Raw genomic sequence first — 24,776 nt, 5'->3', positions numbered from 1 at the left:
GTCCTTACACAGGCTTTGGGTTTTACGGCCTGCAACTTGCAAGGGGCTTTGTTACAGCCGAGTTAAGAATGATTGACCACTTGTGAAAAAAAGTTGTTGCTGCATGCAGTGGTCAAAACCAACCAAAAAGTGTTTTCACAGGTCTTGTATTCTCTGTATTCTCAAATCCAGCAGAGAAACAAAACTCAGTCAAGAAATAACGCCAGTTCCTGCACCATGTTGCACATTTAAAAATCATTTACTCTCAAATCAGCTGTAAGTTTGAAAGATTGATGACCATTGCTGTTGATCCATGTGATGGAATCTTGAGAGCCATTTTTGCTGTAAGATGAGCGTTGAGATGAAACAGATTTGGCTTGCGTAATCGAAATGATTATGCTCATCTTGGTTGCAAGATTGAGCATCGAGATGATTCATCTAATGCTGCAACATAATTTACAAGATAGATGCTGGGTTAAGTTGAGTAGCCGAAATTCGCGGGCGTATTGTGCAACATATGATTTGATTTGATTTGATCGAATTCAAGGATATATCCTCACACAAGGAAACTTTGTGTCACACTTCACCGCCACACTTCGTAAAGTCTTGTAGCCTCCAGTATCAGCCATGATATCCCCGAGTATGTAACTGATTGATATATCATTTCTGCATCCCTCCAATAACCAACGAGAAATCTAATCACAATTTAGCTAAATAACGTTATGCATACAATCCTTTGAATGTTGAGTTACTCTTCTATGGATGGAAGCAAAGCTAGATAAGGCTTGATATCATCAACTCAATGATGAATAGTCTTGTACAGATCATGCGTCAGTTGCCCTGCGAAAATACGTTAAAACAACTCATCTCAACTCTCCAAGGCCAAAGATATGTATCGAGGTCTCTGGACGATCCTGATTTATGATCTCGGATTCCCGCGTTAGAACACCGACACAGCCTGAACTCAAATCTTCACATCCCGATCACAGCTAATGATATTTTGATTCCGGGATTGTGTGGGAGTTTGATATTCCATACAACAAAGACTGAGAGTGTGGAGAAGTGATGGATCGGTACAGGTTTATATCTTGGCAGATATGTATGTACAAAAGTACAAGAACTGAGCAAGACTGAGCATGGATGAGTCATATGCCCGACATCGTACGTATCTATGATGAATCTCTGAACCTGCTATGTTTGATGAAGAGTTCTTTTTATGAAAATGACGTGTTCCATGAATGGTCATGACGAATGTTCCATCATACCGGAAGTGAATTTGAACCGCACTTCGGAGCTTCAGAGGGTGGTCTCAATTGACCAAATAGCCGAGTGTAAATATGAAGAAAGACTTGAAGATAGAGGTTGTGATTATGTGGTCATCAAGCGCACTTTGAATCATCAATCATGACTCATGAAGTTCTGTTTACGTCTGCCCACCAACTCAGCCACTCAACTTGAATCACTCCTCTTTACCCCGCCCTATGTACTTCAGCTGATCAAGATCGAAGTAGTCAAAGTTGAGTGAAGTGTCATGAGACTTGTTTGAGCGATCGCTTTAATTTAATTGTAGGAGTTTTAAATGTATGTTGTACTTATTGTTTGTAGCATTCATTGAGATGATGATCGAAGGAAAAGGTGAATGAAGGTGAGGAGAATTGAGATGAAGGTCATGTGAAGCTTCTTTTCCACTTGAACTGTATTTTCTTTTTTATTTTGTGATATTTTAAATTACGCAGTCAACTTAAATATCCTACTTTCGAATCAAATCTCCTGTCTTTTTGATTTGAATTTTATAGTTTTCCTTCAACACTTCCTCTTCTCTTCAAAACCATCTTCCTTCCATTCTCAAAGATGTTATCATCTTCAGTTCTAGATTTGTAATGGATACACTCATCAAATTAAGCATATTAGACTGATTTCTATTCATCTTCATCGCCCATAGATTAACCAATTACAAAACTGCAACCTTTGGAACATCAACCACCAATTTTTACTCCACTCAATCTCCCTACATCGTCCTTTACTCATGCAGACTACTGATCAAACTTACCCCATTGTTTCTCAAAACATTTTGGCTCAGGGCGTTGACGTGAGTACCTTTAAGCAATTTGGTCAATTTCTTCTCCTTTCCATATACCCCATTCAAACAACACCGCCCCACCCACATCTGCATCCATGTATCACTCTAGACAACAATCCATTTGTTTTCACTAGGTCCTGTACAACTTTGGTATTGAGCCAATTGAGCCTTACAAGTTGACAGTTCAATCAAGCATGTGTAAAGGATTGAGAGCAAGATGTATGCTCATTCTATACATGTACACAAACCTTGTTTACCTTCTTTACCATCTTCGTTTCTGTCATGCTTCAAGTTACCTTTTTGTTAATCTTTAGTCATGATCAACTATTAAACCTTTCTTTGAAACCACTTTCGAACCATTTCTTTACCCCTTTGGCGGAACTTTGACAACTGATTTGATATCCAACTCATCTTAATCCTCTCAGCTTACCATCAATAGTCAAAGAGTCTCAGCTCAAACGCTCATCTCTCAACATTCAATTCAAGCAAGAATCGCATCATCATCAGAGGATCGTCCACATTCCTGCATCACTGCCTCGAGTCCTCGGTCCTCGCTATCTTCCAATCCACCTGGTCTAGAGACCCCACCAGTCTTACAACCTATCAAGATCAACTTTAACTCTCAACATCGCACCAAACCTCAATCTATCCCTGTGTCTCACAACTACAATCAACCGACATACCCTATCTCTTCACTTAGTCCTCATTTCCCTAACACTCGGAGAGATTCATCTACATCTTCAAGTAGAGGCAGTAGTCCCAATCGGAGTGCGAGTAAGACTGGATCTGATCGTAGCTCCTCGATCTGTTCAGTCGAAGATCCATCGATCAAAGCAATTTGGGCTACGTCTGCTCAAGCTGCTTCGACCTCTCTGAGCGCCAATATCACTCATCCTAGCTCAACTGTCTTTCCTCAATCACCCAAGACGGTTAATCACAATCAATTTATCAATCCCTTTACCACAGCGGCTCAGTCTGAAGAGGTTTCAAGTCATTCCCGTCATCATACGGAGAGACCATACCGAACGCCTTCCTTATCTGCTACTGCAGACCCTTGGAATTTGCAATCGACTCATCTTGGTCCATTCGTTGCCAGCAACGGACGCGACTCCGAAAGTGATTTCACGCGAAACTATCACGAAACCCGTTTAGACTACGGTCCAGTCGGTAATCATCCAGGTTTGCCTCTCACTCACCTCTCCATTCCCCACATCTAGCATTTTCAGGACTGATACTCAATTTCTCTTTATATGAATGTCTAGATCCACTTCGGGCTATGGGCGTCAATATGCCAAGATTGATGGAAACTCGTACCGACTTGATCTCAGAAATTGCTAGCGAAAATGTCAAACAGGAGGAACATCACGATATTGACACCAAGCAGAATCATCCTTTATCCCCATCTGGCTCCATCTTCATCGACAACCCTGTCTCACAACTTCAAAATGCCAGACCGTTTGGTCCAATTCGCCCACAAACCCAAACCCTTCGGACACCAACCGACGATCATGCTTCACACGCTTCTTCATCCGCTGTAGGATCATCCGCCTTGGATGACAATATTGCCTCACTTCGACCAAACTCGTATACGAACCGAATCAGTCAGATTGGTAGATTATCGTTAGACTCTATCAACGCGAAACCTTTCCAACCTGCTTCACTTTCTGTGCCCACCAACAAGGCTAATCATATGCTCAATAACATTTGGGCTCAGCCTGTCCAGACCCCCACATCCTCATCATCTGGGGCCTCAGACTTTGATCTTCATTCACCACTCGCTAGTCAGCCTCCTCTTGCCGGTCCTCGTTCCGATTTACTGGGTTCACATCTCAACAACACCCAATCATTAATCGGGTCACCTGTCAGTCTCATCGACTTCAATGGCTCTAACAGCTCTGCCTTTGATCGTCACTATCAGTCTAGTATGAGTCCCACCAGCCCTGGTGGTGGTATGTTCGGACCCAACTCTTTACCTGCAGCTTTCTATGGTGGTCCGTGGCATGGTTCTTCGTCAAATGCTACCAACCAACAGAACGGTAGTGGTCTCGACGACGAACGAGCTGGTAGGTCGAAAGCTCGGGATATCTTAGGAGCTCGACCCACTCCGATCGGTCGTGATTCTAGTGTGGGTAGTATAGGAAGCCCTGGCAGTTCCAGTGTAAGGAGTGGAATTGGATTGAGTAATATGAGTCCTTTTACGGGTACAAGCTTATTGCCTTCAAGTAGTATTGCGTTCGGTGGACCTTTTGGCGCAACCCATCATGCCAGTAACGGTTTTCGATCGAGCCGTATCCGAGATAGTAGTCTTGGCGCAATTGGCACTGGTCGGACAAATTTGAGACCAGCTGGTAGTACCACGAACAGTAGTGGTGCCATCGGAACCGGCTTAGGTCTCGGTTCATCTCATGACTTTTTGAGCAGTCACCCTGGTCTGGGTGGTTACGCAAGTAGTCATCATGACAGCTGGTTCCTTGGAGGTCGGAGTTTGAGTAATGATTTGGATGAAGATGATGAGTTTGCCCCTCCAACTAAGTCGGGTGCTACTAGTCGACGTCATAGTGTTGCGGCTTTTAGTGGTCGGAGTCTCGTGCAAGATTTCGATTATATCCCTGCTCCTCGTCCATATCTTTCTACTAATTCCAATCCTATCAGCGAAAAGAAAACTCAGCATGCAAAAAATGGGACTGGAGGATCGGTTGATAGTATTGGTGCTCCGGATCATGCAAGGATGGGAAGTCGTCAGATGATGTTCGGTAGCGGTGCTTTGGCCCTGACGGAAGACGACTTATTATTGTCATCAGATCTAAACTCATTGAACCTTCACGATTTGGAGGATCATCACCGCGCTCAAGATAACAATCATTCACCAAGCTTTGAATTCCATCACTCCTCACACACTAATCAGCCTACTCGTCCATTTCATCGAGACCATGTTGGAAGTGTCGATCAGCAACAATTCAATTTATCCTCTCAACAACTCATGATGCCTTGGTGCAATCAACCACCTCAACTTGTCAGAGGAGGAGCAAGTGGCGTTGTTGGCCCAGCTTTCAGGGAGCGAAAGTCATCGTTTAGTGCTGGAGATCCGTTCAGTGCGTCCGCACAAGCTGCCAAATTTTTCGCCTCTCAGGCAGCAGGCGTCGGGGGACAACAACAGCAGGAAAACATCACTATGAACTCCCCTTTGAGATCACGTTTTCCTTTTGGTCACGCTGGAAATGGATCACAGGCCCCTCCTACTAGTGCTTTGAGTGGTCCACCGGTGACGACTTTCAGTAACAGTGGGTTGCTCTCCACTCAATCAACTCAACATGGTCACCATGCGGGTAGTATCGGTAGCGGACTCGATCCTGCGACTGCGCCTACGTTTTACCCGAATAGCGCATTTCATCCGCAAGCTACTAGTAGTCCATTGCTTGGGCCTTCTGGTAACGGCACGTTTGGAGCAATATACAGTGCTAGTACGCCAGGACCAGGACCTCACGAGCTGGGAGAGTTAGGCAAAGGTGTCCCTCTCCACTCTCTTTCGAAGAATTGCAAGCTTTACATCGTCGAGTTCAAAGGAGCAAGAAAGGATTTATTCTACTTCATCATGGGCGATGGTATGGAGGTCGTTAGGAAGGGAGATATGGTGATTGTTGAAGCTGATCGAGGAAAAGATTTGGGCAAGGTGATTGACGACGAGATCATGGTCGATGAAGTAGTAGAGTTCCAACAAAGACAGTTGGAGATCGCTTTAGAGGCTGCCGCTAACAAAGGGGATGCGGGGGGTAAAACGTCTGGTAGTGGAGGCAATGCCGCTTGCATTTCTCGGATGACTAAAGAGGTACGTCCATTCAAGACACTTTTTCCATGGCATCAAATCTGATCAATCTTGAAAACAAACCAGATCCACCCGAAGCGAATCTACGGGAAAGCTACAATTCATGACACTCAACTTTTACAGCAAAAGATTCAAGACGAAAACAAAGCGTTGAGTCTTTGTAGATCAAAAGCTTCACAAAGGGGATTGAAGATGGAAATCCAATATGCTGAATGGCAATGGGATCGCAGAAAGCTTACATTCTTTTTCGTGGCTGATAAGAGGATCGATTTTAGAGATTTAGTCAAAGATTTGTTTCGGACTTGGAAGACGAGGATTTGGTGAGTTTCCTCTTCGTATATAGTTGCGTCCTGACCATGATCAAAGACTGATGCTAATGTTGTCGGTTTATTAGGATGTGCTCCGTCGGTCCTGATAGAGAGAGATGAGGATTAGACTGTACAATGTTGAGTTTTATTTCAAGTTGTCCACTCTCAATTGATATCGTAACTTAAACATTGGTTTCGTCTTGGTTCATCAGTAGATTATATACAATTTTCAAGCTCCTTTTAGAATCTCATCAAAGAGTCCTATCCTTAAAAACCCAATATTTTCAGGTTATTTCATTACCCTTTCAAAACTTCGAAAAGCATCTTAATTTCCTAACTCTTTCGGTCTTGTTTGTCTGTGCCAAAAGAAATACAACTTTCAATTATCAGCAGAGTTCATGATAGATAGATATATCCTCAGTTTTATAAAGATTTTTATGTTCTTTTCTCTTTCTCTCTCGGTGCGTGTCGGTGTTTTTTTTGTAGAGATTGTTTTTTTAGAACTGATATGAATGACCGAAAGAACTTGTTAAAACAAATGCACACATAATATAATACTAATATAATCTATACATTGTAGTCAATGAGTTTGTAGTAGATGATTTAATCAGTAGTCAGTAGTCTCTTTAGCAATATTAAGAATACGAAAGAAAACAAAAACTCAAATTTAAAAATTTGATCACATGTCTTTTTTCTTTTCTTCTGGCAATGTTTTTTTTTTGGTTTGATTGATTGGTTTAGTTTGGTTTGTTTTTTTCATATATAAGTTTAGTTTGTTGTAACTTTTTTAGTTCTATATTGAGTGATAGAAAATATTTAGAAATAACAATTTCATTGATATAATTTTTAACTCAAAAAGTCAATGTGTTTCATGATGTGATGCAACAGGCTTTAAACTTTTGATTTCTGGCCAGAAGCATTGACATAGTTGTTCACAGGAAGTTTTGGCCCATTTTTTTATCAAGAAAGGATCAGCAAATAATACTGTAGTCTGACCAGGTATCTGGGTAAGGTAAACTACTGGGATCTTGAAGGTTACAGGACGCGCTTTTGCAAGAGATACTTTGTACTCCCCAAGCCCAATTTGATAACTTTTTCTCAAGCTAATGTGCGCCAGATTGTGGGTCAACAGATCAACCTCAACTCATTCTCTATACGCAAAATCATTTTGGGGGCTTTGGCACTAAGATAACATGAGCTATGGACAAAACCAATACCTGGAAACCAAACAAACGCCTTTCCACAATAGCTAGGTAACACGACACAATATCTGAAAATCAATCTCTATACACATAATCAATTCTTTTAAGGCTTGGACAATAAGATATCATGAGCTATCTACAAACCCAACACCTGGAAACTAAACAAATGCCTTTACGCAAGAGTAGGGCAGTACGACACAATATTTGAGACCTGATACATAGAGAGCTATAGACCTAAGGATACTTCTTAGATGGATGATCATCACGCTAGGAAAGGAAATCGAGCAAAAGGGCCTTGATGCAAATAAGCACCTGCAAATAATCCCGACTCACTTAAAAGTATCTGCAATTGGGAACCTTTTGGTTGAATTCATCTCCTAGTGCAGTGGTCATCTATCTAGGATTGTAGGTCCAGGTTTACAGTCGTATGTTGGGTATCTGGTAATCGTATCATCTTGTCCAACATTTCCGGAATTGCATTGAGCTAGTTCGAGAAAGATGCCACCCATCTCGTACCGATCAAAAGTACAGGCTCATGACTTCGTCACGGTATTCAGAGCTAACGGGAATTGTACCAGGCAGAAGTGTGGAACTTTTTCGTTGATGGGGAATGAGTTGCTGTTGTTAGTTATCATAATGATGACTGAGTGTGGTGTGATAAGGTGTGTTCGGGTTTGTTTTTATTGCTTTGATAACTTGGGATTGGTGATTAGTGATGTTCTTTGTGTATAACGAAGGTGATTCTGATCTTATTTCGGTGAAGTTGAACGCGTTGAACAGCCTATACGAGTCTCCAGAGATCAATGACCTGAGGTGTACCCGCGGAATGTGATGATGAATACCGTCTGAAGTGTGGCACAGAACACCCTCTATTTATATGTTTTTGGACAGCACGCAGAATGCTTTTCGTCAAGCCTGAGTGGCTGCGCTCTTATTTACCTTTTACTTGATCCGTATGCTTGTCTTTTGTTCTCTATAAGAGGAGCGATTTAAATTGCAGGACGAGAGTGCGTTTGTCAATGTCGCTTACGACCATTTCCTTCCCCGGATTGCCTTCTCTTTTGTATTCTATGCTAAGCCGCATCACAATAGAAAATCTTCTTTGAGCGCGGCATCATCAGATGACTCAAGGCACTACATCTTCTTGAGGCTTTCACGTAGCGTATTGTCACCACAGTGCAAGATGAGATCATCACGATACAGAAGCTATTGTCTTGACTCACAATACTACTATAGAAAATCCAGGATTTCTCTTGGGGAATTGATGGGAGCTCTCACAAGGCTTTAATCAGCCCAACTCTACAGCATCCCATTTGAGATATGCAGGAATGGAAATTGGTTGAATATACGGATAGATAAAAATTGGCTAGAAATCTTTTGATGAGTGTTGTTTGTTAGCTGCAATGAGCAATTTATGGTCCTACACTTTTGATGTAAATGCCAACAGGCGGCACTATAGAAGACATCTTTTGAAATTCTCAACATCAATCTCTAAAACATTGTCTCCAGCTGATACGCCAGGTATCATTAATGGTCAACGGACCATTATCAAATACACATACAAAAAACTATACTCAGATCCCTTTTGGGACCTTTGAGACTAACGAAACATGAGCTGTCTACAAATGCAACACCGCATTTCGGAAAAATTACCTAAGCAACGCGCATGAATCTTGTGCGAGTGGAAACACGGGGGAGTGATTGTAACTTCATTGACCAGCAATTCCAAACAACAAGGGCATTCTTCCGTCCATAGACTTGGATCCAATGTAGTTACGTTGTCTGAAAGATCTGATGGGTAGAAGGTAGATTCATGAGCGTGTAATCGAATGTATGGACGAAATCGATACCATTCAGGTGTTCCTGGATCCGGGAAGCATTCGGGTGAGTCATGTACATCTGAATCAGGGTAGTCTTGCTTGGTCTCATCTCCTAGCATGATGATCATCCATCTAAAAAGTAAGTCCAGGTATATGGCCTTTGTTCGAGCGGCCAACAATGTGTCGTCCTGCTGAACAGTCATGGAGATGCGTTCCTCTAGTTCAAGGGTAACATCACCCACTTCGTGTCGGTAAAAAAGCAACGAGATCATATCTTTGTCGCCGTGTTTGGGGTTAGTAAAAATTTGCACGCAAGCGGTGTGGATTTTTGTCAATTGTTCATTCAGTTCAAAGATGGACAGCTGTGTCAATGAGTTGCTGATGATTGTTGGCATAATGGTTATTGTCAAGCTTGAGGAGTTCGATGTGAATCGGTGCTTCTGGGTTGATGTCTTATTGATCTGGTTGCTCTGGATTGGATTCTTTGAAATTTGGCAACGAGTATGAGATGAGTGATTGATGTTCTGGATGGGATTGTTATCAGTTTTCCAAACCTTTATACGCCTTCATCAGAGCAGCATAGCTAGACTGAGCACTTCAAGCATAATGTATTCCGTTGCTCAGTCGATAACATTTTTGTGTACATCTACTGGAACCTCACTTTTTGAGCTTTCTAACCGCATAAACCACCACGAGACGATGTCAGAGTGCGACAATTGATTATCATCACGCACAGCCTCTTGCTGAGGAAATCATCAATACTGAAGACAGCTACGCATAAGAAGTCAACATGAATCATACCTTTCTAAACTCATCTGCCAAGCGGTTGTCAATAGACTAAACGTTCTGCATTTTGACGTTCAACGTGTCCCTCATAATCTTTATGCCATCCCTTATGAACACTTTTGTCCGTGTTTCTGCCTCTATTTGCGCGAGCCAGTTACTGCTACCCGAGCTCAGGTCTTTAGATTTTCTCAGTCAAGGCCTATCATGCTCAGGCTTCGCAGCATCACTCTACCCAAAGGCTCGCGGTCACTTTTTTTAGGTCGTTCACGTCGAGACTATTGTGATTATAAAGATTCCCTGTGTGAATTTCTACATTCTTAAAATTAATTATAATGAAGTCTTGGTCTTTTCACAGGTACCAACTTATGAGGATGAGATCCCATTCTGCCGTGAGTTGGAAGGTTGAACTGATAACAGTTGTGAAAGGTAGCTCATTGAAGCTCAGCCTCTGATACCTTATCCCAAAACTTCATGGTATGGATGATCTGTCCTCTTATTCCTCATCTGCCTCTTTTCTCGTACATCGACCTCCAATTTCTCATCTTAGGAAGACTCGTGCGCTAAATCTTGAAGGCTTACACACAATGAACGTGATGAGTATCACTCAAGATATTCAAGGAATTTGGATGGTTTCAGCAACGCATCTGCGTGCCCGCCTTTGAAAATCTTCACAAAGACAAACTACCCCCTGTTCACAAACAATTTTCAAGTTTTCTATAGTTATTATGACTAACCAGCTCATAAATCGTACCTATGTATACTAGGAAAAACAAAAATGATGATCCATGACCATGACGGAAACAGCGTGGGATTTGTTTACATGCTCTGGGAATGATCACGCAGAGCCAATTTCAAATCTTCGCCAAGTGAGATATCTCAAAAATCTTCCGATATTTTTGAGATCAAAAACTGCTTCAACTTATGCTTAGCCATCCAAGAATGCTGATTCAAATCGTAGTGAAACGCTGGACTAGACTCAATCCAATCTATGGAATAACCAGGAAACCAATTATGACCAACACCTGGAGAATTATGGCTTGTTGAACTTGAAGCTGTACCAGGATTGATAGGTTCTTGAGGAGTGGGATTCTGCGAGTTGGAAGTTTGATTGTTTTTGCGAAGGATTGAGTATTGTCTCAGAATTTTCATACCACCAGGATGCTGTCCGCTAGAGGAGTACAAAGTAACATCATAAAGATTTCCATCAATGAATAAGATGACCATTTTTTTCAGCTTTTCTTTGATTATTTGCTTTTTGACCTCCACTTCTGCTCCAAGATCTCCGGACAGAAGATATTCACGTAAGTGCACGAATATATTCGACTTGCTCCAAATTGGGATTTCCTGGTGGTGACCTCCGCCTTTGGAATAGTATTCGTAACCTTCATCTTTGCATAAGAAGTCAATCACCGATCTCTTCGTACTCTCAAGTTGATCTTGAATGTCCGGCTCTTCGTGTGTAGATGAAAGATTTAATCCTGATCTGAATGACTTTTTCCTTTGCAAAGATGGAACATCTGCAAATCTCACCCTTAATTGACGCTCTTCTTTCTCTGAAAACATGTCAGGTGACACAGAATTCAAAGATTCTTGGTGATCTTTGTTTGGTTGACGTCGATTTGAGAGGCTGTTGAAAGATAGCTCAAAACGCGGCTGGTCTTGGATGCTTGATGAGATTGAAATATCACTGGCTAGTGTATCATCCTGCTTTCCCTGTCCAAGTTGGTTATGAGTAATCGGCCAATGCTTTCCGGTGAGGTTTTGCAGGATTTGAAACAACCAGCTTTCAAAACCGGTCAATTGTCAGCGGTAAGTCAATCCACGCCCAAGAAACAAAAAACAATCACTTTTTTAGCTTGCAAATTGGTGTTGGCTTGGGGTTGCGCCCTACAAAGCAAAGGTGAACGTCAGCCAGATGTAATGTTTGGAGGCTATGGAAATCCAAGACAAACAGATTGGCCAGGGGTTGAAAATTTTCCATTTTGAACTGAGATTCCACTCACCAAGTATGGATTCCAGCGAGACACGAAATTTGCATATCTCTCCTGCACACAATTTTAAAAGATCCCATACCCCCTTCAATGCCAAAATACCCTATGTAAACCAATCACTCAGCACACTGTAGATAGATATCATTCTGTGGATTTTTGGAAAGGACTTACAGATTCCCAAGATGACCACCATTTTTCTGTATGTTCTAATGCAAGCTCTTCTTTGAATCTTAAATCATTAGGGGAAACCAACTCGTTGCTGGAACCCGAGCTGGATGATAGACTACAGAGGCCTGAGGAGTTAAACATTTCTCCTATAGTGGCAGCACGAAACCGGTTGATGTTGAGGCTGATAAAGTATATTGCCAGTCCGAGAACCGAATGAAGGCTATCTTTGTAAATAATGATTGACAATGGTTTATATCAGATCCCTTAATATATAAAGTATTGTTAGAACAATCAAGGCTGGGTTCATTGGGGATAATCTGACAATTGCGCCACTCGGCTTTTATCGATTTATAGATATTCGAAGACTTGAAACCTCTCGTGATGGTCCCAAAGGATCTGCTGTATTGATGTGCATCAACATGATATCTTTACCTCAGCGTCGGGGAAGGCGGATGAGCTGAAAACATACCAGGTAGTGGGTGAATGAGAATGTGGGTCCAAAGGAGATTAGGAGTCGTGAACCTTACGCTAAGAGTCCTTTGCTGGCTTTGGCATCGGGCGGGTTTTGACTGTTTTGACCGTTGGTGTCCGCTAGGTCAAATGACGAAGTCCCTCTTCTCAGCGATCACCTCGATAGTGTCAACTTAGAAGTTCCTGGCAATGAGGAGAACTTTTTGAGATAGGCAAGTGTCCGGATTGTCACTTCTCTGTATGTAGTATGCAGATTCCAGAAACCTGATCCTATCCTCTCGATCGACACTCTTGATTTTTAGCATGCCAATGACGAAAAGCGTTTCAAAGCTAGGAAGCTCCGAATCGCCAAAGATGCAAAACTCGAAAAACGAAGAGAAGAAAGACAGTCTTAATTCCTCCATCGATCATCTCGTCATATGAGAAACGGTTGCAAGAAACGGGTACTTTGGTCAACATGCTTCTGATAGAGAATTCGACAATCGAAGTCTAGGAGAGTCAATGTTCCTGGTCCCACAAGCATTCAACGTAAGCACCTCCTCTCCTTAGTCTCAGGTGATAGGTGTGAGCTGATTACTATCCAACATTTCGAGGAAGCAGACATCAAGAGCTAGAGTAGCGACTCAGTCTCACATCGAGCAATCAATTTCAGCAACTCGTCATGAGTTCCATGACTGTTCACCTTCGATTCTGACGGCCACGAGTCCCTTGATCCAAAGATATCCAACTATTTCAGGAAACGTTGTCCAGCGATCGATGAAGCATACACCATCGATCAATTCGCGCCGAAATACTATGCAAAATCATAGATAAAGCCCGAGTTCTAACTTCTGGAAGACCTTGATACCATTCACGTCCATATTCTACATCTGAAAAAGTGGCTTGAGCCATTCAGTTTATCAGTCATAGTAAGTGCACTCCAGAAGCCTGGTCATGTAGTATTCGAGATCTCGGCGACTGATTATGTTCCAAATATTCCCATTGCAGTTCGCGGAGCCATCCCGCAATAGCTAGCTTTATGACCGCAAATAATCGTGGCCATCGTGAAGGAGCTCTCGAGGTGACTAAATCATCAATCGAGGGAAAGCTCAATCCTATAGCAAATGGAAAAGCTGGCACAGATCTCAAGAGTCGGAACCAATGCTCAGCTCAAGTCAGCCCAGTATGGTCAGCACTCACCGTGATTTTGGTGAGTCTCTCTGACTTGAAAATGATGTACTAAAAAACAATCCTAGACGGGATCGAACCAATACTTTACCCTACTAACGGTTTGTGCTGCTTGTCCACTTTCCTTTCCAAATCTAATCCCATCTCAGATGTCGGTTGTACACGTAGCTACGATCTATGGCGTAGTTTTCGTCTCACCTATTCATAAGGTTTCGAAAGCTACTCTGTTCCTATGCCTCATGGGCGGCCTCCTTGGAAGCTTGGGCATCACCATGGGCTATCATCGCCTCTGGTCGCATCGTTCATTTGTCGCCTCCGAACCATTACGGTGGTTTCTAGCGCTGTCAGCTCTCTTTGGCTTGCAAGGTTCTATCAAGTGGTGGGTTCTTCGACATCGCTTACATCATCGCTTTACGGATTCCGATGCAGACCCGTGAGATACCACTTATATTCCTACCTGACTAAATTTACTGCGCGTGAGTCATTAGAATCTGACTAGGATTTTATTCATCCTGAGACATTAGATACAACGCCAAGCGTGGATTGTTATTTTCACATATAGGTTGGATGCTTTATAATCCGCGATATGAAAAACTCAACCTTATTGATCGGAGTGATCTCGAGAACGACCGAGGCAAGTCTCTTCTTGACCATACCCTTAAAACTGTGTCCATCCACAGCCCTTACTTACACGTGCAACCTTGATAATCTTGGAACCCATAGTGGTGGTGCTTCAGCATCGATATTATGTACCACTCGGGTATTTCATGGGATTCGTGCTGCCTTACCTGGTTTCGACGTATATTCTTAAATCAAATCAACATTCCAAGTGGGATGGTCTCATTTGGGGTGGGTTTGTAGTGAAGCTATGGGTATGGCATAGTGCTTTTACAACCAATTCTTTGGCGCATTACCTTGGGAAGCAGCCTTTTAATTTAGACCTAACGGCGAGAGGTAACTTCTGGTTAGCTCTTCTTACACTTGGGGAAGGAAACCATAGTTGAGCATTTCCCAGTTTTATACCTTTTGAATTATTTCATGGAGCTTGAGGTCTTGGTTCCTGAATTGTCTTTTCCTTATATTCGACTCAGACTTTCATCATCTGTTTGCCAAGGATTATCGCAGTGGCCCTGCTAAATTTGATTGGGATCCCACAAAGTACTGATCTTCATCTTAAATCGCCATCAATTTTGAAGTTTAACGCTGACTCCCAAATCACTGGAACAGGTGGATCATCTATTTCTTATATAGATACACCAACTTGGTGACCAAGATTCATCGCACGCCTGAATCGGAGATCGAGTACGCTAAGAAAAGAGTGATCGAGATCACGAGTCAGAAGAAGGATCCTAGCAATTCAGGTGATCAAGACTTGAGCGACTTCCTTTCTTTCGATGATATACTTGGTTTGAATCCAGATCTTCGAGTTGAAGGGAAAGATAAAGTCCTTACCAACAAATCGAATCATTGAGTGCAGCATGTGATTTCAGGATTGTCGAGAACCAAGACCAAGACCGTTTGTTTTTGGTCAAATGTCATATCCCTATAGAAAAGAAGGATGAAATCAAAGATAATTAATCTTTTGCAATACGTTGAACTTGATGGTAATACGTCAGCTCAACACTTCATTCTTTCATCACAAGTTGATCCATAACTTGTCGTCCCTCCTGATCATGTACCCGTTGAATCATCAATGGCATGCAAACGCATCTATGGCACCATTACATGCATGATGGCTCTCACAAGCGTTTGTATTGTAATTCTGACGGAAGATTCTTTAGGGCTTGATGTATCAGTCAAAGCTTATCTGAATCTACGCATCTTTTCCAGGATTGTCACTTAGATGGAATCCATACAATAATGAAGTGGATTCAAAGCAAATTTCTAAGTATAGATGCTCATCCATTCTACATTTTCTCGGTAAGCTAAAAAGTACTTGTTGGTGGTCCTGGTCATGAGTCACTCAGATAAGGTTATAAATTTAACAGAAGATCGAGTATTGAACACAAAGTCAAAAGACAAGGAAGAATCTGGATCACGAAGTGATCCTTTAACACTGCGAATATAATGTATTTTTCCGAGGTGAAAAATGATTACATTTATTTCACAAAATGATTAAAAATGCATTAATTCTGCATTAATTCTGCATTTTTCTGCATTAATTCTGCATTATTAATCATTATGTGCATTAATGTCAATCATTTTTCACCTTGGAAAAATACATTATTTTTTCAGTGTAAGCGCATTACACATAGAGATGTGTTCTACTCAGATGCGCATTAGGTTATGTTTCTCTTCTTACTTCATGACACATTGTTATGTTCAATAGGCACAATCTCTGACAGATATACAAGAATCCTCTCATACATTGTTTTTCTTCTTCCCTATTGAACTCAACCTTTTGTTGTGCTACAATCTTCCTTAAAATGTTTTTCTTTTGATCATCCCGTGTCTTCCATCAGTAAGACCAAGTCTGATTTTAATCCACTTCAGGGAAAGAAATCAACGAATACATTCAGTTGTTTGGTTATGAGCCCAGCGCTCCACTAAGAAGCGCAAAACCTCCAAATTTTTGATAAAATTTTCATCAACCAATATGGCCGACACCTCTAACTCATCTCGAGTTCACTTTCCAAAACTCGCTAAAACCAACTATGTCAAATGGGCAGGCGACGTTGTTGCCCATCTAATGACGTGCAACCTTGAGGAGTTCATCAACATTGACTCCCCTCCGGTGGCGCCTGTCAAATCTACCAATATCAATCCTACGGTCCAAATCACACCGTCACTGCTAAAAGAAAGAAGGCAGCTGGTATACTCTTTGGTTGCATTGACCAAGATACCCGCATTTGCATCATGGCGAAAGATGCTGTGTCAGACCCTGTGAAGATTTGGAAGATTCTGAAGGAACACTTCCAATTGTCCTACACAAAGTTGATTCTGGAACTTTTCCACAAATTTTCCAGAACTGCCCCAGAACACAGATTTGACTGTGTTCTGGACTCCTGGACTTATGAAAAACAGTACATGTTTGAAAGCCCTTTTGCCCAGGGTGCAGAAGCATTCTGGCTTTCTGAAAAATGTTCTGGAAATTTTGTGGAAAAGTTCCAGAATCAACTTTGTGTAGTATAAATCTTTGTCTGACGAGAATCAAGCTTGGGCATCTCTTAAATTCACCGACGTTGTTTGCACTGACCTTGAGTCCTACATCACTGAGACTCAACACGCACTAGCCGTACTTTTGGCTGTTGATGGTCGTCAACATATTCACGAGAAGTTTGTTGGTGAAAACCATTGTCACCAAACTTCCTACCACAATGGACATCACCAAGACCTTGCTACGCAAGGATCACCCATTAACTTTGGAAAAGGTCATTACTTATCTCAAAGCACAACTTGTCTCCATCAGAGATGAAGAACTTCATTCTGGTGCGGTCCCACTAGCGGTACACCAACCACGATTGTTACAACGATCATCCACTCAACGTCCTCTGACTTTCAATCGTCCTGCTCGCCCTTACTGCTCCAATGGACGTCACAATCCGGAGACTAAAGGACACACTTTACAACAGTGTTATCAAGCAAATCCGAGTCTACGTCCCGCCCAAGCTGGATCAAATCAACCCAAGGCTTTGGTCGCAACCACCAATGACTCTTTCTTTGGTGCACAAGCCTTTGTGGTAACTGCAGAAGACCACAATGCCATCCTCCTGGAAAGCGGGTGCTCACACCATATGGCGCCTGATCAAAATCTCTTCAAGAACTATCAAGCTGTCAGCTCAAACGTCAATCTCGCCAACAGAGCGAACATCCAAATCGCCGGCAAAGGCACCATCACCTGCAACTCGGGTGATTACAAAATCATTCTCCAAGCTCTTCACGTACCTGAACTAGGATGCAGCCTTGTCAGGATGGGAGCTCTGTTAGTGGACGGCTACGACCTTTGAAGCTACGTCAACGACGTGACCATGAGCAAGACTGGTGCTGGTAGTCTTGTAGGTCATGTTCAAAACCAAGTGATTGAACTCGATGTAACCTTAGGCACGTCACTCATCATTCCAACTCCTCGTGTCAACATCACCATCTCTGACTATGACGTACTTCACAGACAGGGAGGTCATCCCAAATCCCCTTGCCTTAAAATGATGTACGACGTGAGTGCACCTGATGACTGGCACTGTGAGATTTGCAAGTTATCAAAAGGTCATCAACTCCCTTACTCTGGTCATTTTCCATCTGCGAAGCATCCATTAGACATTGTTCATAGTGATTTGAGTGGAAAGATTTCTGTACCTTCTGTTGGTGGTGGTCTCTATTACTTTAAGCTCACCGACGCATGTACAAACTACAAACATGTCTTTGTCATGAAATTGAAATCCAACACTTTATCCTGTTTTCTTCAATACAAAGCTCTCGTTGAAACTCTTCACAATAAGAAAATCGTAAGTCTAGTGAATGACCAAGGAGGTGAGTATATGACTAAACAATTCCAAGAAATCCTCAAAGACAATGGCACCACTCAACATCTAAGTGCTCCATACACCCCTCAACAAAATCCGGTCTCAGAACAGGGTAATCGTACCACAACTGAAAAAGCCAGGACCCTACTGCAACAGTCACACTTACCCTACACCTTCTGGGCCGAAGCTGTCATGACAGCTGTTTTTCTTGAAAACATCACACCAGCAAGAATAACAAACAACAAGTCAGCTTACAAACTATGGTTTGGTAGGTCCTTTGATTACTCCAGGCTGAAACCTTTTGGTTGTCGAGCCTATGTATTGATTCCAAAGCAGTTCAGGCGGAAATTTGACATGACATCCAGTAAGGGGATCTTCTTAGGCTATCAAGTCGGAATGAAGAACTATTGAGTAAGGCTCGGTGACGGTCGGATTGTACCAACACACAAACCGAACCGCCGTGAAATACAGGCGACGGTACGGTACGGTACGGTCTAGACACCGTAGGCTACGGTACGATAGACTACGGTCCGACCGTACCATAGTGTGGAAAACCCCGAGGAGTATGGGGAGGGTACCATACCACAGTCACCGTCTTTGGAGTGTACACCACCGTTGTTCGGAGTGGGACTACGTTCACTCCGGTATTACTCAGCCTCACCTTTATCAATTCCAAGATGGTAAGAAGCCAACGATTCTGTCAACATTCTTCCCGATTGAGATGGTATCATTTCAAACACGCAAGGGATGAAATTAAAGCAAGGGGTAGGATACCGCTGGTTTGTAATCATATTATTTCTTTCTTCCATTTTTTCTCTCTTCCCATATTCCTTCATCGTTTCTATTTCTTCCTCTATCACATATTTTATCAACCTTTCCATTCTTTAATTGGCTGATTTGATGTCTTCCAATTTATCTGTCCCTAAGAGCTCTCAGACTCAACCCCCTGAATCTTCCCAGTCTTGTTCTCGCCAATCAACTCGTGTTAGCCCTCTTCGTTGCAATACTGGTTATGTTCCCACTTCGTCCAACTTGCGTAGGTCATTATCACTACCAGCATAAAGCAATTTTCCCAAGTAAAAAATGAATACATTTTGAGCAAAAAATGATTGAAAATGCATTTGATCAGCATTAAATCAGCATTATTCAGCATTAAATGAGCATTTTTGATTCAAAATGCATTAAATGTAATCATTTTTTCCTTGGGAAAATTACCTTTTGCTGGGAGTGTATATGTACCCAGTGATGCAGATGAAAACAACTCTTCCGGTGGCGACAAGGATCCAGAACTTGAAGAAGACAAAGTTTCAGAACATCATACCCCAACTTGAGCTCCTGCCCCTCAATCAAAGAAACACCCAGCCCAATTGCATCCCGTCCAACCTTCCCAAGCCAAAAAGGCTCAAAAGACCGTAGCCAAAGGTAAAGGTCGGGCAACAGTGACAGTAAGCAATCACAAACTCATTGTTGTTCACTTCATCACTATGTTTTTTTTCCTTATTGATGAATCATCTTATTTTATCGGCTTCTTCTCAGCTTTACAGTACCTAAAGGAATCGATGTCAATCAAGTAAGCCCCAAAGCCGCTCCTACGAAGGCCTTCAGAACCCAAAGCAAACGGGTCACGCACCTGTTGTCGTACTATAAACCAGAACCGATCCAACTCGCGGATGATGTAAGGGTTTTTCATGCTGATCATTAGTTGGAAATAGTGAACTGACTTATTTTCTCAACAGCCAATAGGCGTGCTACGTGGATACAAGTGCAAGTACTGTCCCGAGACATTTGCATGTGGTTTAGACGGAAACAGCAACTTATACGGCCATCGAGACAGCGACAAGAACCGGGATCCTTGCAAAGGCCGCATCAATGTAATGCAGGAGAAAGACCATGGTCTTCCTCCTACATACCAAGAACGAAACAAGAAAGCTGAAGAGACTGCAACCGAATCATCATCAGCTGCCTTGATAAAATCATTCGTCAACCATTGTGGTGATCTATTTATGATATCAAGCAAGAAAATTAATCATCATTACTTTACCAAGTTATTAGAAAACTTCAGTATAGCAGAAAATTTGAAATTCAGGTTTTCAGAATCAACTGAAGCTCTTAGAGGCTTATGTATACTTATTAGCTCAACATTATGTCATCTCATTTCGAAATTACTCTTAATATCAACATAGTTTACTTACAAAGTTATTACAAAAAGACAGAAAAAGAAAAGATAAGAAAAATTCGAAAATATAGGTGTAAAAATTGGAAAATGGTTTTTAGGTTATTTATAATTAAGTTATGGGTTTTATAAGGTTAGAATATGAAAGAACAACACTTTATTATACAGTAACAATTTTAATCTTCAAGGTTGATAAGGAAAAACAGAAGTTATTAGCAGAAAGGTACTTTTTTGAAGTTGGTAAACAAGGGTTATGCCAACACCACCGTGCTCCGCTCCGCTGCGCTATAAATAGCATTTTTGCCAGCGGAGCGATCCGGCGCTATGAATAGTCCCAGATTGCTACGCTTTAATTTCAGAGCCGCTATGACTTTTTAAAGCGGTGCGGCAAATTGCCCCGCTCCGCTTCGCTATGCTCAAATTTTGGCCTCGGTAGCGCTCCAAAGCGTGTTCAGGTAGTTTTTTTGGGCCGATTTAATTACATTATCATTGATGGCTGAATGGGGATGTTGATAGAAAGACTCGTGAAAAGAGGAAAAAACATACCCATGTCTGTTTGAGAGATGATCGATTGATGATCAAAGACATTAAAAATAAAAAGAGGAAATTAAACGCGCACAATTCTCTTCAAGAGACGATTGACGATAAAAAGCAATATCAATCTGAAGAAAAGACAAGAGAGAACAAATGTGCACAAGTCTCATAAGGAGAGAAATAGAAAGAAAAGGCACCCAAACTTGCACAAGTCTCATGAAGAGATGATCAAAAGAAATAGAAGAAAAAGGAATAAAGCTAACACACATAATTTTTTTATTCTTTTATCAACCAGTCAAACTAATCATGGTAGAACTAAATCCAGTTAAAATTAATTTGGTATTTATATGAAACTAGCCCTATCAGCGGCGGGTGCCGCACAACTCCTTGCCAAGAGATTTCTTGGGCTTCAACACTAATCTCATTTTCACAACAGCCATGATACATAGCCTGCATCTATGATTGAACCTTGGGTTTTTGAGTCTGACCTAATCAGTCTACATGTACAGTGTGATACTTACAGTCCAAAAAGTAAAATTACTCACCATCAAATCACAATCATTCAATTGACACCTGAAGTGAAAGCTTATGCCACAGACCTCCAAAGCCTTGGCAAGTTCAGGCTCATCTAACGGAATACCATTACACATGGCAATCATGATATGTTGACTTAGTGGGTGTTGGGAGGCAATCACCATTGATACCTTGCAACATCATCTACCAATACCCACTCAAATGATAGGAGCCCACAATTGAAACCTCCATGTTCCAAAAAACTATGATTGTAGCCCCACAATATTTATTTGAACACCGTTTGAATCAATATTTTGGATCACTCAAAGTTGAGGAAATATCACATCCCAAATACCAATGGACAGAATATCTGGAATTGCCCTGAACAGAATTTGAAGTAAGTTTCTAATAGCCAAAATCAAAGAGCTCAGGGGGTTATCATTGTTGTGTGGAAGATACTCAAGCAACTTGGTGTTTTTACCACACTTGTTGCAAAGATGAACAAAAGCATTGAAGTTGTTGGGATCACACATAATAGATAAGCTAGACAGTTTGGCAGGGGCCGCCGCACTGACTACTTAACAGCTTAGTGCAAGCTTGATGCATGACTGGACAGATACAACTTAGGACCCTTAACTAATCTTGTTCATCATCCAGGTCAACCCTTTTTTCAAAAGACTTTTTGTGAAAGTGCTTCAAGAGTACCCATATAATGATTATCTGCTTCTTCTATTCACCAGTAATCAAGAAAATACATGCTTGAGAAAGTGCTTGTTCATTGTAGACACATCTAACGCTGAGTCCCACACTCAGGCACTTGCTCCCCCAAGCTTGGGTGTCTTGAAGCACCACACTTACAAGGTCAAAAGTGGCCTGCATGAGTGTGGAGTTGTACTCAGTCAGAAGATACATAGTTGTATGTACTGATTAGACCCATCATATCATGACATTTTGTTCTCTCTGTGTGTTGTCCTCTTCCTATCTTGTGAAGAGTTTGATCAGCAGTTAACCATGAGATCACAAAATACTAAATGAGGAATGACTCAAAAATGAATATGATTTCCAAGACCTAAAATCAAAGATATCAAAAATTCTATAAGAGCCATCAATACAGACAATGTTGGACCAGCAGCGCTTCAGGCAGCTCAAGCGGAGCTGGAGCGTAGCATTTCATGTGGCGCTTTGCAGTCTCGCAGCTGCTGCGACTCCGGGGCTACGCTGCGCGGATTGGCCGAGTGCTGAAATTTTGGCGCCGCTATTGGGCGCTTTGGCAGCGAAGGCCGAGGAAGAGCGAGCTGCGCTTCGGGGCGCTTCCCGGTACGGAGCGGGTTCACATACTTAGTATGTAACCCTCCCAAAGCGGAGATTGCCCAATGTGGAAATCTCCCTTCGATTACCTCAATACCACCCCTTTCCATCGACCAAAGCAGCAACACCTGCCACTTTCAATCAAAATGACAGAAATACATCGTTATATTAGTGTTACAACCCTTGAACAGACCAATACATCACCCCTAGGCTTGTTATTTCCGACTCAAGAGGTACACTGATAACTCACTTATTGCCATCTGTCGAACTGATCCTTATCTCATTCAACCTTCATAAATAACCAAATCACTAATCCTCGTTTTGTCACTTTTTTTTTATTCGTTCCTTTCACCTCAGTTTACCTTCCTTTCAATTTTTAATCTCCACTCGATTTCACATCTAGATATGCCCTCATCTACGCCTTCCCGACCACATCGGACCCGTCATCCCCCCGTTAACTCAAACATGATATCTCCCTGTCCTGACAGGCGACGCCGTATTTACATAAGTGAACGAAGCGATGTGCCAGGTCCTTCCCAAGGAAAGCGTAAACGTCGTTCATCTATCGCACTATCTGAAACAAACACTGCTCAGGATCAAGAGTCTTCCCAAGAATCCGAGATCGAAATCAATCATAGCAAGGCAAAAGGCAAGAAAAAGAAGAGTGCACCCCCGAAAAAAAGAAAGACTGCCACCGACAGTGACGAGGTAAGTTGTGTGATCCTTTAAGTTTCATCATCATCATTTCAAGTTCTGATCTTTTTTCCATCATTTTGTTTTTGTCTTGCACCAGATCACATGTACCGGCTCGAAATTTGTCAGCCAAAAGGATATGCAAGCTGATTCCGACGAAGAAAACGCAAAAGTAGTCCCTCGAGCTACATCTTGAAATGATTCAGATCAACTCCTTGCTTACTTCACTGTAAACATCATTCAACTTCCCCAATTTGGCAGAGGAAAATGATTAATAGTACAGTTTTTCATAAAAGAATCTAATACTGCACACCTGGGCCATTTCACCCACACTACATATGTGCAGCAAGCTAAGTCAATAGTTGTCTATCATGTACATACAGGTCTGCTCAGTTTTTTGCCCATCAGAATAAATAAATCACATGTTATACCACATGTAACTTTTTCGACTTTGAAATTTTTTTCCCAAAAATTCACTACATATAATTCTGTAGCTGCTCAGGCAATATTGTTGAAGCTATGTCTTAGTAACAGAAAGTGTGTTACATGCAGTTGAGTTGATGAGATCACACCAAAACATTGAGTCAGTGTATGTAGTCAATCTTTTGGAAGCTTTTTTCAATCTGAAAGAAGTTACAGCATGTATTACATATGAATAACTTGTCCTGATGAGCAGATAACTGAGCAGAACTGTATGTACATGATAACCACATATTCACTGAGCCTGCTACACATATGTAGTGTGGGTGTTATGGCTCAGGTGTGGAGTGATAGACCATTTTATGACAAATCATACTCCCAATCATTTTTCCCTGCCCACTTGGGGAACCCGAATAATGTCTGCAGTGCTTTGGCGAACCTTATCACAAAGAGGGTGATGTAAGTCAATCAACATTCGCATCAAACTGTTCTATGATGCATTCTGATGTTCCTTTCCTTATTTTTCCTCTTTTATACTTTCTATTTTATCTTGTTCGATAATTACATTAGGACTTGACCAAACCTCCGTTATTGTACCCTTGCTCTTGGTGTGCCACCGATCCCAATAAGCCAACTCAAGTACGTGTCAGTCGCAGTAACCTCAAGAATAACCTCAAGACTCACCGAGACGGACACCCACAAGATGGTCAATCCAAAACCGGCTGTCCCGGTCGCAACAAAGCTCACAAATCCGGACTTGAAGTTCCTCCATCGCTGGACAAAATAGCGCGTGCCAAAGCTTCTGACAAGAACAACAAAGCCTCTCTGTCGTCCTTTGTCACTGTAGGTCCTAGAATCAAATTTGACAACCTTGTCTTTA

General features: G+C 41.9%; 5 protein-coding genes across 5 annotated transcripts; 2 read left to right on the top strand and 3 right to left on the bottom strand.

The window, feature by feature from the left end:
- Positions 1–2,005: 2,005 nt before the first annotated feature.
- MELLADRAFT_84354 (uncharacterized protein) lies at positions 2,006–6,297 on the top strand (the record flags this gene model as incomplete). The annotated part of the gene is made up of 8 exons (XM_007407849.1): positions 2,006–2,068; positions 2,218–2,297; positions 2,499–3,238; positions 3,322–3,920; positions 3,978–5,885; positions 5,949–6,031; positions 6,160–6,202; positions 6,277–6,297. The coding sequence occupies 8 exons, from the start codon at positions 2,006–2,008 to the stop codon at positions 6,295–6,297; spliced, it is 3,537 nt and encodes a 1,178-aa protein (XP_007407911.1).
- Positions 6,298–8,680: 2,383 nt separating this feature from the next.
- On the bottom strand, positions 8,681–9,607 carry MELLADRAFT_104652 (uncharacterized protein; the record flags this gene model as incomplete). Its single annotated transcript, XM_007407715.1, has 2 exons — positions 8,681–8,758; positions 9,110–9,607. 2 exons carry the CDS (start codon positions 9,605–9,607, stop codon positions 8,681–8,683), a joined length of 576 nt encoding a protein of 191 aa, XP_007407777.1.
- A 1,267-nt stretch (positions 9,608–10,874) lies between these two features.
- Positions 10,875–12,298, bottom strand: MELLADRAFT_104651 (uncharacterized protein; the record flags this gene model as incomplete). Its single annotated transcript, XM_007407714.1, has 4 exons — positions 10,875–11,781; positions 11,846–11,885; positions 12,002–12,092; positions 12,161–12,298. 4 exons carry the CDS (start codon positions 12,296–12,298, stop codon positions 10,875–10,877), a joined length of 1,176 nt encoding a protein of 391 aa, XP_007407776.1.
- A 524-nt stretch (positions 12,299–12,822) lies between these two features.
- On the bottom strand, positions 12,823–13,993 carry MELLADRAFT_55487 (uncharacterized protein; the record flags this gene model as incomplete). Its single annotated transcript, XM_007407713.1, has 5 exons — positions 12,823–12,840; positions 12,931–13,156; positions 13,229–13,536; positions 13,616–13,817; positions 13,945–13,993. One exon carries the CDS (start codon positions 13,517–13,519, stop codon positions 13,361–13,363), a length of 159 nt encoding a protein of 52 aa, XP_007407775.1.
- Positions 13,994–14,067: 74 nt separating this feature from the next.
- MELLADRAFT_34665 (uncharacterized protein) lies at positions 14,068–14,799 on the top strand (the record flags this gene model as incomplete). Its single annotated transcript, XM_007407850.1, has 3 exons — positions 14,068–14,228; positions 14,320–14,408; positions 14,519–14,799. The coding sequence occupies 3 exons, from the start codon at positions 14,068–14,070 to the stop codon at positions 14,797–14,799; spliced, it is 531 nt and encodes a 176-aa protein (XP_007407912.1).
- Positions 14,800–24,776: the final 9,977 nt, after the last annotated feature.

The sequence above is a fragment of the Melampsora larici-populina genome (assembly GCF_000204055.1).
Source record: "Melampsora larici-populina 98AG31 unplaced genomic scaffold MELLAscaffold_10, whole genome shotgun sequence".
NCBI classification, from domain to species: Eukaryota; Fungi; Basidiomycota; class Pucciniomycetes; order Pucciniales; family Melampsoraceae; genus Melampsora; species Melampsora laricis-populina.
Note: the sequence above shows the minus strand (reverse complement) of the source record. Positions and strands in the feature narration are given on the sequence as shown.